The sequence below is a fragment of the Bufo bufo genome, chromosome 3 (assembly GCF_905171765.1).
Source record: "Bufo bufo chromosome 3, aBufBuf1.1, whole genome shotgun sequence".
NCBI classification, from domain to species: Eukaryota; Metazoa; Chordata; class Amphibia; order Anura; family Bufonidae; genus Bufo; species Bufo bufo.
This window is the reverse complement of record NC_053391.1, coordinates 354426197-354443600: the sequence shown is the minus strand read 5'-3', so window position 1 is coordinate 354443600 and position 17404 is coordinate 354426197. Positions and strand designations below refer to the sequence as shown.

Below are 17404 nucleotides of genomic sequence, written 5' to 3'. Positions count from 1 at the left end.
AGTTATACTGTAGTTATTTTTCCATGCTTAAAATGCTACTAAATTGTATTACTGAAGGGTTGTGGAACCGCGCTGCTCTGGACTGTGTCTCCCGATAAACGTGGATGGTATAGGGTGAGCCCCTTTTCCCAGCACCCAAAGGATCCAATCCTCCACAGATCTCCTCTTCTAAGGGTTCAAATGGGATAGGCAGAATAGTGGAGCACCCTTTGCAATCTTTTGTTAAAAGGTTTTATTATACTCACAAGAGTTGGTAGACAAAAAGCATGTAATACAAATATCAGTTCCTGACGTTCTGATATTTGTATTACATGCTTTTTGTCTACCAACTCTTGTGAGTATAATAAAACCTTTTAACAAAAAACTGCAAAGGGTGCTTCACTATTCTGCCTATCCCATTTGAACCCTTAGAAGAGGAGATCTGTGGAGGATTGGATCCTTTGGGTGCTGGGAAAAGGGGCTCACCCTATACCATCCACGTTTATCGGGAGACACAGTCCAGAGCAGCGCGGTTCCACAACCCTTCATATTGTACCTATCAGTGTGCACGACCTACCACACTACTCCGGGACCAGCAGCAGTGCAAGTAATTGTTCGTGTTGGGACACAGGACTGACTTTTCTTTCTTCTTTTTTTTGCAACTAAATTGTATTACTGTTTTCTTCAAAGGCATAATATTACATAGTATAAAGAGTATCATGGTTTAGTACCTTTTTAGACAAATAGGGGCACATTTATTAAGACCAGCATTTTAGACACTGGTTATAATAAGCCCTATAGCTGGCGGTGGATCTCTGAAATAATAAAGAGGCGCTGACCTCTACATAACTTCAGCGCATCCAGCGCTGATTCTAAATGTAAGACAGCTTACTTGCTGTCTTGCATTTAGACCATTTTCTATGCCTAAACCAGGCGTAGAAAATGATAAATGAGACAGGCTTGCCGGCCCATGCCCTTTCCAGTGCACGCCACGCCCACTATTTTAGACCTGGCGTGAGCGGGTAAGGTCGCAGATTCTGCTGCACCATGGCATGCAACATAATCTGCGCCAGATATACCCCACAAAAGTGGGGTATATCTGGTCATAAATGACCCCCTTATAATCCAATTTTTTATACAGTAGAGTAGTTGTTTCGTGGTAAACTTGCTTCCTGCCCTATATAAGGAGTTTCAGTTACCACCATATATGTAATCATTATTGTCATCTGGAGACATAGAATCATAGGAATAAAAATGAAGTTGTTTGGGGAGACCTGTGCAACAATTTCTTTTGTAACTTTATAGCAGAAAAATATTACTTTCCAGATTTTTTTTTATGGTAAAAGTTACATTTTTCTTCAAAAGTTATTGTTAGAAAAAATAATGGACCAAAAACGATTACAATAAATGCGTTTTTGGAGCATACCTACTATTAGATATTACAAGACAGTATTTGGTATCCCTGTAATCATAAAAAACCCTAAAGTATAGTTAAACATTATTTATGACTGATAAACAGCATAAATAAAAATTGTGCAATTCTTTCAACTTCATTTCAGTAATACTATTTATTTAATTTTCAGTCTGTGAAGAAACCAACAATACTATTTGGTAGCTTTTTAAGCACAAAAAACTTAATCTTACAACAGAACAGGTCTGTAGTGTAGTTGTGAATCGGCTGCCTGCCATACAAAAGGTGAAGGGTTCAATTCTCACAGGAGACCTGTAAAATAATTTATTTGGTAAGGGTCTCTGTGCCAGGAGAGGGCCCCTTACCCAGCTTAATTAGCATTCACTGAAGATAATATTAAAGAGGATATTAGAGACCCCAAGTTCCTGGCCTGGGCCTATGACTGCAGTACTGCCTTGATGGCAGCCCTAGACATGATAAAAATGTCAAATATTTTTTCTGTTGAACTGCCCTCATATGAATTATTCTGTTAGCTGATCCTGCCAAAATCATAGGGTGCAGCTGACATTAAACTAATGTTTATGGCCAATTATTTCCCTAGAGTTTATATTCTTCTCAGTAATTCAATCAAGTTACTAATATGGTATGAACCTTGAAGGGGTTGTCCTGCCATATGTATTGATGACTTGTCGTCAGTTCAGCTGTTTGGATAGACGACGGTGCTCCACGTGAGTGCTCCACTGCTCATTACACTATGCATCGTCTACTGTGGAGTGGTGGCGTAGTGTAATTACCAGTACTTGCTCTATTCAAGTAAATGGAGTGAGTACTTGTCACAAGACGACTTGCAGTGTAATGAAGAGAAGCAGCGCTCGCATGAAGCGCTGCTTCATCTTCAAACAGCTGATAGGTGGATTGCCGGATGTCAGACCCGCCAATCGGATATTGATTACCTTTCCTGAGGATAGGTCATCAATATAAGGTAAGATGTGAAAAATGACCCCCATTTAGTAGGCCACCAGGAACAACCACAGAAAATAACAGCAAGATTAGGATATGGTGGGATTAAATTAAATACTGTGAAGTTTAAGGGTGTTTCCAGCAAATACAAATTACTGGTACTATAAAATCAGCTGACAATGGTTGACGATGACCTCAATGGCTGAGGCAGGTCATTGCAGTGGACTGTGATTGTCTGACCAGTCATTTCTTGTGTGTTGAAAGGGACCAGAAAGCAGAGATCAGTGAGTAACTCAACCAGCATCTGAACAGGAGTGGCAGGGGATCAGTGAGGTGAATGGTGTTTTTTTTGTACACCATTGTGAACTGGTTTAAAAGTAGTTTTTATTTGCTGGACAACCCCTATACTCAACTTCTGAAATAGAACTTTTTGCATTCTCTTATTACTTTGCCGATTCCTTCTATTTTAAAAAGTCTGAACACGTTTAAGAAAGGGTAGCATTTATCTTTAGATAATACAGGGTTACTTGTTTCTGCCCCTCTGTATTGTATCTTGATCCAGAAATCTACTTGATTGATAGCAAGAGATACTGGCACATGACAGCTATAAACATATTTAAAATATGTGTGGGTGGCATGACCGCTATCTTGGCCTCATAAAGCTGGCACAGGCATAACACATTTGCACAATACAACCAATAAGCTGTACATACAGTAATTTAGATAGGTAGTCTGTTCTGTGCAAAATGTATAGTATAAAGGGGTTTTCTGAGATACAGATATTAATGATCTATCCTCAGCATAGGTCATCTATATCAGATTGGTTGGGGTCAACATAAGAAATACCGGTATGTTTGAATCTGTTTTTATAGTGCACATGGCACGTCAATTATTATATTGGATCACGTCACAAGGACATGTTCTGTCATATGGTTCAATTAGTTCACTGGATTGCTTAACTTGTATTATATGTGATACATTATTTTTACACTAAACAGCTATAAGGAAGGAAGGACCATTGCATTAGAACTGAATAAAGGTGTGAAAACTGTAATATAGATTGATTTGATCTAAACACCTAATAGATGCTGAAATTCCACTTCATATTGCTTGGACACTATACAGAGTGGAGGCTAAAGGCTCCATATACTGTGTAGTTTATGGCTCTCTTGTACTGCACTTGATGAATGGGAGCTGAGCTGCAGTACACTGGCATGGCCACTACACAGTTTATGGCACTGTCTGCTTCCAGCTCAGTACACTGTATAGTTTCCGGTACTGGTGGCTGCCCGAAACAGCTAATCAGTGGGTGTACCCTGAGTATAGATCTTCAATATCTAAGTCCCTAAAACCCCTTTTAAGTTCATTTAGACATCATCAGCATTACAGTATAAAGTAACATCAAGGAAAACTCTATTGCAATTTATGAAGGAATGTCATGAAATATTAAGTTCATATTGTATGTATATATATATTTCACACATCTCTTAGAAATACTCACTGTCATCTCTCGGGTTCAGTCTTTTTGATATGAACCAGTCAGAGGTACAATTTGTGGACACTGCCTTGACTCTCCCAAAGTACTGGTTTGCCATGAAGTCTTCTTCATCACCAACTATTGCATGTGTCAAATTACAGTAAACCCTGGTGATATTTTGACAATCAGGAAGCAGCAACCATTCTGTTTGCCCGTATCTACATAAATATGAGGAGAATGCTTAGAAACTCCAGCCAGGACCCAGTCTGCAGCAGGCATTGTCTCTATCCAGGAGACTTCAGAAAACTAAAATGTATTCAAATCGATAGAGTAAAAATCCTTTAACCAAGCATCAATAGGATCTAAGAGGTGTTATATTACGAAATATTTATGAATTATTGGACAAGTATAATACTGGAAGCACATATAAGGCTACTTTCACATCTGTGCTTTCCCTTTCTGCTATTGAGATCTGTCATAGGATCTTAATAGCGGGGGAAATACTTCCATTTTGTCCCTATTCATTGTCAATGGGAACAAAACTGAACTGAACTGAACTAAACGGAATGCACCAGAATTCATTCCGTTCCGTTTGGTTGCAAGCAGCGTTTTTCTGTCCGCGATGTGGTGCGGATCAAGCAGGATCCATCATGACACACAATGTAAGTCAATGGGGACTGATCCGATTTCTCTGACACAATAGAAAACGGATCCGTCCCCCATTGACTTTCAATGATTTTAGAGATGGATTCGTCATGGCTATTTTAAAGATATTACAACCGGATACATTCATAACGGATGCAGATGGTTGTATTATCATGACGGAAGCGTTTTTGCTGATCAGTGACGGTCCAAAATAAAATATTCATGTAAATTCTGTTATTAGGCTTTCTAAAAGGCTATTTCTGCTGTTTACTCTCAGGTCTTGAGAAGTTCTGTATTATTGGTGACAGGGGGTAGGGGGTAGCTATTGGGGGTGCAAAGGTAGTAGTCACACCTGGGCTTTGATGCCTAAGTTTGCACTCTGGCACATTCATGAGAAGACACCAGTATTATAAATAATACATACTAGAGGGGCTCTCTGCACATTTTGCACTGGGCCCCAGGAGCATCAAGTTACACCGCTGTATATTATTCTACAGTTCTGTGCTGGACGCAAGTGGTAGATTATCAGATTATTGGATGATGGTTTAAAGGTGGCTCGGGTAACAGTTACACCTGGACCCTGGACCTGATAAGGAGACACTAGTATTAGTGGAACATGGTGAGGGGCTGTTACACATTTCATATTATTGAATGCTGTTTTAAAGGATAATCTTAGAAGAAGATTTATTATGCAGAGAATTTTTTAAGTCAGGTTTACAGGGGTCTGAGTTACCATAATTTGTGTCAAATGTATCAAACTTACCAGGATGTTTGATATATTTGATGCATCTTTAATAGTGTTGAGCGCGAATATTCGAATTGCGAATTTTTTTCTCGAATATCGCAATTTCGAGATTTCGCGAATATTTAGAATATTGTTCTATATATTCGCGAAATAGAATATTCGTTTTTTTTCTTTTTTTTTTTTATTATATTTTTTTCTTTCCCACTTCCCTAAAGTTGTTCTTACCTGTCCTTTGGATTCCTGGCTTCCTGGCTGCTCCAGTCAGTGGCGCTTTCAACTTACTGCTATATTCCATATTAGCTAAATTACAATCTAATCTATATGTGTATTTTACGAAATTTCGCAATAGTCGCAATTGCGATGCGAGTAATATAACACGAAATATTCGCATGAAGATTTCAACTTAGCACTGCTATACTCCATATTCTAGCCTAATATGGAATATAGCTGTGCTAAGTTAGCACTGCTATATTCCATATTAGGCTAGAATATGGAGTATAGCTGTGCTAAGTTGAAATCTTCATGCGAATATTTCGTGTTATATTAGTCGCATCGCAATTTAATATAACGCATCGAGTAATATAACAAGAAATATTCGCATGAAGATTTCAACTTAGCACTGCTATACTCCATATTCTAGCCTAATATGGAATATAGCTGTGCTAAGTTAGCACTGCTATATTCCATATTAGGCTAGAATATGGAGTATAGCTGTGCTAAGTTGAAATCTTCATGCGAATATTTCGTGTTATATTAGTCGCATCGCAATTTAATATAACGCATCGAGTAATATAACACGAAATATTCGCATGAAGATTTCAACTTAGCACTGCTATACTCCATATTCTAGCCTAATATGGAATATAGCTGTGCTAAGTTAGCACTGCTATATTCCATATTAGGCTAGAATATGGAGTGTAGCTGTGCTAAGTTGAAATCTTCATGCGAATATTTCGTGTTATATTAGTCGCATCGCAATTTCGACTTTTTCAAATGTTCTTAATATTGCTCTAACTTCGTCTTTTAGAAATTTCGTAATATTGCTCTAACTTCGTCTCTTAGAATATTACGAATATTCTAAAAGACGAAGTTAGAGCAATATTACGAAATTTCGTAAAATACACATATAGATTGTAATTTAGCTAATATAGTGCTATAATCCCTTTTTTTTCCTGTAATTTTTTTTGCCTCTTCTGAACTTAAGTTTTGTAAAATATGTACACTATTAAAAATTATTACTATAGCAGTATATTAGCTTAAATACAATCTATGTGTATTTTACGAAATTTCGTAATATTGCTCTAACTTCATCTTTTAGAATATTACGAATATTCTAAAAGACGAAGTTAGAGCAATATTAAGAACATTTGCAAAAGTCGAAATTGCGATGCGAGTAATATAACACGAAATAGTCGCATGAAGATTTCAATTTAGCACAGCTATATTCCATATTCTAGCCTAATATGGAATATAGCAGTGCTAACTTAACACAGCTATATTCCATATTAGGCTAGAATATGGAATATAGCAGTGCTAAGTTTAAATCTTCATGCGACTATTTCGTGTTATATTACTCGCATCGCAATTTCGACTTTTGCAAATGTTCTTAATATTGCTCTAACTTCGTCTTTTAGAATATTCGTAATATTCTAAGAGACGAAGTTAGAGCAATATTACGAAATTTCGTAATATACACATATTAGCCTAGCCATAGTCATTAGCATAGGAACGTTGCCTTATACTATCAAGATAAATTTTCGCAATATGCGAAAAATAATTTCGCGATAATTGGAATAATTGCGAATATTCGATTTCGACGAATATAACACGAATATTCATGCGAATATTCGCGAAATATCGCGAAACCGAATATGGCACCTCCCGCTCATCACTAATCTTTAAGTCTAACACTTCTGTCTTGAGATGTTACTCCACTTTCTATGCCACCTCTTTATTGGAGTCAGATTGTAACTGTGATTTTTTTTAAAAGTCAGAGTTAATAAATCTGGCATAAGCTTAACAGGCTAACCATGTCCACTCTCCCACCCACTTTTTAAAACTATGGTTAGCGGTATAAAAATGCAAAATGGTGCAACATTTTTACTAACTAAGATCAAAAATCCCCACAGCCCTATTTTGTGACTTTTTAAAGTCAGAATTGTGGAGTGAGGACATGATGAATTTCCCCCTTGGTATTTAAAAAATAATCGAATGTGCACATTTTTAAGTAGTACTATAAATGTTTATTCTTGCAAGAAAACGTTTAATTGATATGCTTATTTTATGTAATTAAATCTTGGTATTTTTTTGTTTTGTTCTATAGTCATATTTCCTTGTCCACAAGCAATAACAGTGAGAATCAGGGCTTGTTCACACGGCCGTTGTGCGGCTGTTCCGTGCATTGGGGACCGCAATTTGCAGGCCTCAATTCACAGGCAACATCCGTGCTGCGGCCGGGACGGATCCAGACCCATTCAACTAAAACATGTTTTATTTTTTTTTGCGGTGCGGATGCACGCCCAGAAACACCACGGAAGCACTCGGGCCTGTGCCTGTGTATTGCGGACCCACCGTATGCAAGCCGCAATACCGCCACGGGCACACAACGGCCATGTGCAAGAGGCCTTAAGCAGATAACTTGAACATGAATGGTCATAACAGAAAGGTTATGAGCTCAAAATAAATTAGAATATCAATTTATCACTCCCAGAAATGTAACCCTCAAAAAAGTTGCATATTTTTGCACAAAACACAATAATATGCAACTTTTTGTGATTTTACATTGCTCACTGCACTTCTGGCATAAATACACAAATGAAGATGCACAAAATGTATCAAACATCAGGGAAAGTTTGATAAATTTGGCAGATATTACCTCAACATATACTCATATGGATTAGAGTACATACAGGTGAAACTCGAAAAATTTGAATATCGTGCAAAGTTAATTTATTTCAGTAATGCAACTTAAAAGGTGAAACTTACATATGAGATAGACTGATTACATGCAAAGCGAGATATTTCAAGCCTTTATTTGTTATAATTTGGATGATTATGGCTTATAGCTTATGAAACCCCAAAGTCACAATCTCAGGTACCCTTTGCTCAGGGGGTATGGATTAATTAGCTGACTAGAGTTTAAGCTGCATTAAAGGGGTTGTCCGGGATTGAGGACATTGCTCTAATAGTACAAGTGTGGCATACACATTACATCCAAGAATATAGTACCTTTGGCACAGATTTCTGTGGCCCCGTTTTTATCTTTGAAATTCATGGCCGGAAGTTACTGGTTTCTTCTCCTCATTGACGTACCGGGTCCCTTGCAGGCAAGCAAAGCTTTCTCTTCCGCTGCTCAGTGAGCCCGGTGACGTCACTGGCAGCAAATGAATGGAGGTGAATATTGATGAGGGGCGGAGTTACAGTGGCTGGCCGACATCCTGCTAAGCCCCGCCCCTTGGCAACCCACTAAGCCCCGCCCCTCCAATCCGGTGAGCTTCAGAATGAATAGAGGTGAATATTGATGAGGGGGCGGAGTTACAGCGGAGCAGAGAGACAGCTGTACCCACCTGATGCTGCGCTGCCCCAGGACCCAGAGGGCAGTGCAGCCGGAAGTCAGGTAAAGATAAACAGATATATAAACAATGAGTGGGGGACCTTTGGAGCCCCATAGAAGTGGCGAAAATAGATGAAAATATATGGAGGCCTTTATTTAGATGTACATTGTCAGTAAACGTGTTTTTTTTTTAAATATTTGGTCCCGGACAACCCCTTTAATGCAATTCTTTTTAATTTGCATTACTGAAATAAATGGACTTTTGGACGATATTCTAATTTTTCGAGTTTCACCTGTATAGATATGATATAGAGATCTGTTAATCTGTGAAAATGTGCCATTTTTACGTTTTACCAATTTCCTATTATGTTATTGTAGTTTTACCATGTAAGATCTTGGAAGATAAAAAAGAGATTTAGGCCTCTTTCACACTACCGTTTTTTTTTCTGTTTATGAGCTGTTTTTTGCGTTCCGTATACGTCCGTATACCCAACCATTAATTTCAATGGTTCCGCTAAAAAAAAAACGGAATGTACTCTGTATGCATTCCGTTTCCGTAATTCCGTTTTTCCATTCCGTTCAAAGATAGAACATGTGCTATTATTGCCCGCAAATCACATTCCGTGGCTCTATTCAAGTCAATGAGTCTGCAAACAAAATGGAACACATACGGAAATGCATCCGTCTGTCTTCCGTATCCGTTCCGTTTTTGCGGAACCATCTATTGAAAATTTTATGCCCAGCCCAATTTTTTCTATGTAATTACTGTATACTGTATAATCCATACGGAAAAACAGAACAGAAAACGAAAACAAAAACGGAACAACGAATCCGTGAAAAATGGACCGCAAAACACTGAAAAAGCCATACAGTTGTGTGAAAGAGGCCTTAGCCAAGTGCTAACAAGGCAAGTTTCAGATTTGTTCACCTAAAAAATGATGGCCTGTGTACACCAGTTTTTGTTGTGAACAGTGTTACTGAAATTATGCCAAATTTGACGTTTTAGCACCAAAACTTGCGACTTTTCTTGATCATCACTAAATTAGAAAAGTGACAAGTAAAGTGGAAGTGGCCTCCAAAGAGATACTTGAAATTTTACATCTGCTGAGATCCAAAATAAATTTAAAGGGAGTGTGTCAGCAGTTTTGTTTCATGCAATAGGCTAGGACACGGGACAGGAAGTAATACAGTCCTGATCAAAAGTTTAAGACCACTTGAAAAATGGTAAAAAATCTTATTTTACATTGTTGGATCCTAACAAGGTTCCAAGTAGAGCTTCAACATGCAACAAGAAGAAATGAGAGTGAGACAAAACATTTTTTGAGCATTCAATTAATTGAAAATAACGATTAAACTGAAACAGGCTGTTTTTCAGCTGATCAAAAGTTTAGGACCACATGCCTTTAAAAGGCCAAATCTGTGCAAAGATGTGGATTCATTGTCATTTTCTGTCAGGTAGTCACACGTTGTGATGGCAAAGGCAAAAAAACTCCCTTTTTGAACGTGGTCGGGTTGTTGAACTGCATAAGCAGGGTCTCTCACAGCGCGCCATCGCTGCTGAGGTGGGACGCAGTAAGACAGTCATTTGGAATTTCTTAAATGATCCTGAGGGTTATGGAACAAAAAAGTCAAGTGGAAGACCCAAAATAATTTCGCCAGCACTGAGCCGGAGGATCCAATTGGCTGTCCGTCAAGACACTGGACGATCCTCGACCCAAATTAAGGCCCTTACTGGTGCTGACTGCAGCCCCATAACCATCGGACGGCATCTGAGACTGAAGGGCTTCGAAAACAAAAAACTTCTTCAAAGACCTGGTCTCCTTGAACACCACAGAACTGCTTGTTTGGACTTTGCAAGAGAGCACCAAACATGGGACATTCAAGGGTGGAAGAAAGTTTTATTCTCTGATGAGAAAAAATGTAACCTTGATGGTCCTGATGGCTTCCAACATTACTGGCATGACAAGCAGATCCCACCTGAGATGTTTTCTACGCGCCACAGTGGAGGGGGCGCCATAATGGTCTGGGGTGCTTTTTCCTTCAGTGGAACAATGGAGGTTCAGGAAGTGCAGGGTCGTCAAACGGCCGCTGGCTATGTCCAGATGTTGCAGAGAGCCTTCCTCATGACTGAGGGCCCTCGTCTGTGTGGTAACGACTGGGTTTTTCAACAGGACAATGCTACATACAGTACACAATGCCCGCAGAACAAGGGACTTCTGTCAGGAGAATAACATCACTCTTTTGGCCCATCCTGCGTGTTCCCCTGATCTAAATCCAATTGAGAACCTTTGGGGATGGATGGCAAGGGAAGTTTACAAAAATGGATAACAGTTCCAGACAGTAGATGGCGTTTGTGTGGCCGTCTTCACCACTTGGAGAAATCTTCCCACTCACCTCATGCAAACGCTTGCATCAAGCATGCCGAAACAAATTTTTGAAGTGATCAACAAGAACGGCGGAGCTACTCATTACTGAGTTCGTGTTTGGAAGTTGGATTTCTGTTTTGGGGGGGTTTAGTTTTTTTTTGGAGGTGTGGTCCTAAACTTTTGATCAGATGAAAAACAGCCTGTTTCAGTTTATTCATTGTTTTCATTAAATTGAATGCTCAAAAAATGTTTTGTCTCACTCCCATTTCTTCTTGTTGCATGTTGAAGCTCTACTTGGAACCTTGTTAAGATCCAGCCATGCTAAATATGATTTTTTGCCATTTTTCAAGTGGTCTTAAACTTTTGATCAGGACTGTACATACCTTTGTCCTTGCGTTTAATCACCGTAGTGCTGAGCAATTTACTTTTAATCTTGTGAGCGCCACTCCCGAAATAGCACCGACGGTGGGCATGCAGGTTAAAGTGCTTCAGGCTCAGTGTTTGAACTGCTCAAACTACACAGTCCCTTCCCTCCCTGCTGTGAGTGATGGCTGTGTCCAACCCAAAAATTGCTACAGCCTTCACTCACAGTAGTAGGGGGCTCAAACACTGAGCCTGAAGCACTCTACGGGCTCATGCACATGACCGTATGCCCTCCGAGACATACGGTCCACAAGCAGGTAGGTTACTATGATGCTGTGCGCATCGGGCGACCCGCGGGGCTATTGTCCCGCACTCATAATATCATATCACAGAAGGCTGTGGCGATCGCAGTCAGTGCCTTCTCAAACAGCTGATAGGCAGGGGTCCCATGTGTCTGACCCCCACCGATCAGGTACTGATGACCAATCCATAAAATAGATCATCAGTATTAAAGTCTTGGAAACCCTTTTAAATCTCACAGGAACCACTCCTGGAAGTGCTGTGATAGCAGGCTTAGGGCTCATGCGCATGATGTATGCCGCTCCAGGACATATGGCCCGCTCGTGGACCACATGTCTCGGAGGGCATACGGTCCTGTGCGTGAGCCCTAAGCCTGCCATCACAGCACTTCCAGGAGCGGTTCCTGTGAGATTTAAAAGGGTTTCCAATACTTTAATACTGATGACCTTTTTTATGGATTGGTAATCAGTACCTGATAGGCAGGGGTCCCATGTGTCGGACCCCTACCGATCAGCTGTTTGAGAAGGCACCGACTGCGATCGCCGCGGCCTTCTGTTTACTAACCAAGCACAGCGCCATACCTTGTATAGTCTGTACTTGGTATCGCAGCTCAGCCTCATTCACTTCTATAGAGCTGAGCGTCTAGGCCATGTAACCAATGAATTTGTCATCAAATGGCCTAGGAAAAGCTGGAGAAGGGTGCAGCGCTACTGCAAGCGTCACTGCCTTCTCAAACAGCTCATTGATGGGGGTCCCGGGTGTTGGACCCCCACTGATCAGATACTGGTGACCTATCCAGAGGATAGGTCATCAGTATCAAAGTCTCAGAAACCCGTTTAAAGTTCACTTTCTCAACGATATGGTGATTGAAAGCAGGGACAGAGGTATCTATAACCTCCTGTCACCTACCTCTAGCTATGTTGGTTAGCCAACTCATTTAAGTTAACAAATATTAACTTACCGTTTGTATTGGACATTGAATGATATATCTGGTACTAAATCATATTTGCTCCAGTGCAATATGTATTCAAAATTTCTTGCAGTAAAGGTCACATTGTATTTAGAGATGTTCAGGCAGCTGTGACAAACATGCACTGGAATAAAAATATTAATAATAATAAAATTAAAATAATATAAACCACTAATAGACAATTTTGGCATTAAGGGCTCTGTATTTTTTTTGTCTTATCACATTCTGAAGCCGTTTTGTGAGCCAAACACAGGATTGGAGAAAAAACAGAGAAGAAGTATCAGGCTTTCTTTTATACCTTTACTTTCTTTTTAAATCCACTTCTGTTTTTTGCTCAAGAAACTGCAAAAAATATATGTTTTACCAACCTTACATAAGTATTCTCATCTAGAAGTGGTGCTTATATAGGAAAGGAGCAGATACAAGATGTGTAGCCTCACAGAGTGCCTACAACTTCGTAATTCAAAACGGTAGGGGCTCTTTGTGCCATCATATTCTATAGCATATGACTTCGCCACGTGCACAAGGTGTGTTTAAGTGCCGTGTGAAATATGAAAATAATGCAAAATCTCAAAGAGTTTTTGGAAAACCTCATAATTTTGACATAATTTTATAATGATCATGTTGAAAACCTATTATTCAACCCACATTCATACACAAGTTAACAGTCAATCAAACACAACATTTATTAGATAGCCTAAAGATTAACCTACTACTACATTTAAAAAAATACATACAAATGTTAATTTTCAGATCATTTTTTTTAACATAAAATTAATTGACTAAATCAAATAAAAATATTGCAGTGTATCAGTTTGCAGATTATTACAAAGCCATTTATCAAGTGTGGTGAGTCCATTAAACCCCAAATGAGAGCCATTATCTGTGAATTGAAAAAACATGAATTTTCTGCTGCCTACCAAAATTCAACTGCCTCGAACCATCAATATTTCCTGTTTCCCATGAAACAAATAGCTACACCCGTGCATGTCACCGTACAACTAATCCCTGTGTGAGTGTGCTGTCCAATCAGGACACAGCGCTCCAAACGGACACAGCGCTACACACAAGTTTCCCTGCAGCCTGACTGACCATAGATACCTCTGAGGCCACAGTTCCCCCGCCGCCGTCCGATCCTGCCACAGCTCCCCTGCCGCCGTCCGCTCCTGCCACAGTTCCCCCGCCACCGTCTGCTCCTCTCTCGGCTCAGGAGATGCAGAGCGCGCAGAAACCCCCCCTCATCCTTTTCAGGATTGCAGAGCGGCAGCGGGCAGAGTGTTAGCTGTAATGTCCAGCTAACACTCTGCTTAAAACGGCCGACATCGGTGCTGGCACCCATGTCAGCCGTTTAACCCCTTCCATGCCATGGTGCATGGACCGCTGCATGGAGGGGCTAACCATCAGGCCACTGCTCTGCCTGGGCAGCGGCCAGATACTTGAAGGGTTAATGCCCCCCTGCACACACACCCCCACCTTTAAGATGCCAAGATGCAGAGCGCGCAGCACCCCCCCCCCCCCTTTCAGGATGGCAGAGCTGCAGCTAACACTCTGCTTGAAATGCTGGCACCGATGTCTGATGTTTAACCCCTTCCATGCAGTGGTCCTTAGGGACTGCTGTATGGAGGGGCTAACCATTGGGCGGCTGCTCTGCATGCTTGAAGGGTAAACTGAGGGAGGGAGCTCCCTCCCCCGTTGGGACGCTACGCAGTGGCATCGTCCCGATGGTTACCATGGCAACCTGCTGCCTTTACAGGCATCTGGATTGCTGTGGTATATCTAAGTCTGATCAAGCTCCTGCTAAAGGCAGGAGCCTGATCAGGTTTAGGTCTCTTGCACACGACTGTATGGCTTTTTCAGTATTTTGCGGAGGGCAAAATTGCAATTCCATCATAGTTTTTCTTTTTCTTTTTTTATGGTGTTCACCATGCGGTAAAAGTAACATGATCCTTTTAAAGATCAGGTCCTTACGGACGCGACAATACTAAGCATTTTTAGTGTTTTTTAGGCTCAGTGTTTGAACTGCTCAAACTGCACAAACTTCCCTTCCTGCTGTGAGTGATAACTGTGTCCAACCCAAAAATTGCTACAGCCTTCACTCACAGTAGTAGGGGGCTCAAACACTGAGCCTGAAGCACTCTAAGGGCTCATGCACACGACCATATGTCCTCTGAGACATACGGTCCGCGAGCGGGCCATATGTCCTGGAGCGGCAAACATTGTGCGCACGGGAGCGCACAGCATCATAGGTTACTATGATGCTGTGCACATCGGGCCGCCCACGGGGCTATTGTCCCGCACTCATAATATCATACAAGTGCGGGACAATAGTCCCGCCGGCGGCCCGATGTGCACAGCATCATAGTAACCTATGATGCTGCGCGCTCCTGTCCGCACGATGTACAGTACAGACCAAAAGTTTGGACACACCTTCTCATTCAAAGAGTTTTCTTTATTTTCATGACTATGAAGGCATCAAAACTATGAATTAACACATGTGGAATTATATACATAACAAACAAGTGTGAAACAACTGAAAATATGTCATATTCTAGGTTCTTCAAAGTAGCCACCTTTTGCTTTGATTACTGCTTTGCACACTCTTGGCATTCTCTTGATGAGCTTCAAGAGGTAGTCACCTGAAATGGTCTTCCAACAGTCTTGAAGGAGTTCCCAGAGATGCTTAGCACTTGTTGGCCCTTTTGCCTTCACTCTGCGGTCCAGCTCACCCCAAACCATCTCGATTGGGTTCAGGTCCGGTGACTGTGGAGGCCAGGTCATCTGGCGCAGCACCCCATCACTCTCCTTCATGGTCAAATAGCCCTTACTTTCAAAGTTTTCCCAATTTTTCGGCTGACTGACTGACCTTCATTTCTTAAAGTAATGATGGCCACTCGTTTTTCTTTACTTAGCTGCTTTTTTCTTGCCATAATACAAATTCTAACAGTCTATTCAGTAGGACTATCAGCTGTGTATCCACCTGACTTCTCCTCAACGCCACTGATGGTCCCAACCCCATTTATAAGGCAAGAAATCCCACTTATTAAACCTGACAGGGCACACCTGTGAAGTGAAAACCATTTCAGGGGACTACCTCTTGAAGCTCATCAAGAGAATGCCAAGAGTGTGCAAAGCAGTAATCAAAGCAAAAGGTGGCTACTTTGAAGAACCTAGAATATGACATATTTTCAGTTGTTTCACACTTGTTTGTTATGTATATAATTCCACAAGTGTTAATTCATAGTTTTGATGCCTTCAGTGGGAATCTACAATTTCCATAGTCATGAAAATAAAGAAAACTCTTTGAATGAGAAGGTGTGTCCAAACTTTTGGTCTGTACTGTATGCCGCTCCGGGACATATTGCAATTTGGAAAAATTGCAGTGGGCAAAATTGCAATTCCATCATAGTTTTTCTTTTTTTTTTTGGTGTTCTCCATGCGGTAAAAGTAACATGATCATTTTATAGATCAGGTCCTTACGGATGCGGCAATACCAAACATGTTTAGTGTTTTTTTTATTTTTTACATTTTTAACCAATTATGTGTGGATATAGGAAGGGTTTTTTTAAATTTATTTTTTAACCGGTGAGTATGCTGGCCACGCAAGAACTGGGATGTTTTCAGCTTCCAGGAATTGTGTACAGATCCTTGCAATACGGGGCCGCGCATTATCATGCTGCAACATGAGGTGATGGTCGAGGATGAATGGCACAACAATGGGCCTCAGGATCTCGCCACGGTATCTCTGTGCAATCAAAATGCCATCAATAAAATGCACCTGTGTTAGTTGTCCATAACATACGTCTGCCCATACCAAAACCCCACCGCCACCATGGGCCACTCGATGCACAACGTTGACGTCAGCAAACCGCTCACCCACACAATGCCACACATGCTGTCTGCCATCTGCCCTGAGCAGTAAAAACCGTGACTCATCCGTGAACAGAACGCCTCTCCAATGTGCCAGAAGCCATCGAATGTGAGCATTTGCCCACTCAAGTCGGTTACGACGACGATCTGCAGTCAGGTCCAGACCCCGATGAGGATGACGAGCATGGAGATGAGCTTCCCTGAGACGGTTTCTGACAGTTTGTGCAGAAATTCTTTGGTTATGCAAACCGATTGTTGCTGCAGCTGTCCGGGTGGCTGGTCTCAGACGATCATGGAGGTGAACATGCTGGATGTGGAGGTCCTGGGCTGGTGTGGTTACATGTGATCTGTAGTTGTGAGTAGTGATGAGCAGCAGGGGAAATATTTAAATTCGCAATATTTCACGAATATTTTGTAGAATATAGTGCTATATATTCGTTTTTAGAATATTAGTAATTTTTTTTCCATCTGAAGTCATGCTTCCTCCCTGCTTAAGTTGCTTGTGGGCCAATGACTCATTGGCCCACAAGCAAGAAGCAGGGAGGAAACATGACTTCAAATGGAAAAAAATGACGAATATTCAAAAAAATGAATATATAGCACTATATTCAAAATATTCGCGAATTCTCGAAGTTGTGATATTCGAGATAAAAATTCGCTTTTCGAATATTCTTGCTCAAGACTAGTTGTGAGGCTGGTTGGATGTACTGCCAAATTCTCTGAAACGCATTTGGAGACGGCTTATGGTAGAGAAATGAACATTCATTG

The 17404-nt window shown here is 40.8% G+C and overlaps 1 protein-coding gene across 1 annotated transcript in view; it reads right to left on the bottom strand.

Annotated features, from left to right (window-relative positions):
* The window catches only part of LOC120995352, a 43516-nt gene extending 30619 nt beyond the window's left edge, over positions 1-12897 (bottom strand). The window contains exons 1-2 of the mRNA XM_040424499.1: positions 12761-12897; positions 3852-4045 (exon numbers count right to left, since the gene is read on the bottom strand). Coding sequence (XP_040280433.1) covers positions 3852-3945 — 94 coding nt within the window. The 5' untranslated portion in view covers positions 3946-4045; positions 12761-12897. The remainder of the gene's footprint in view (positions 1-3851; positions 4046-12760) is intronic.
* Positions 12898-17404: the final 4507 nt, after the last annotated feature.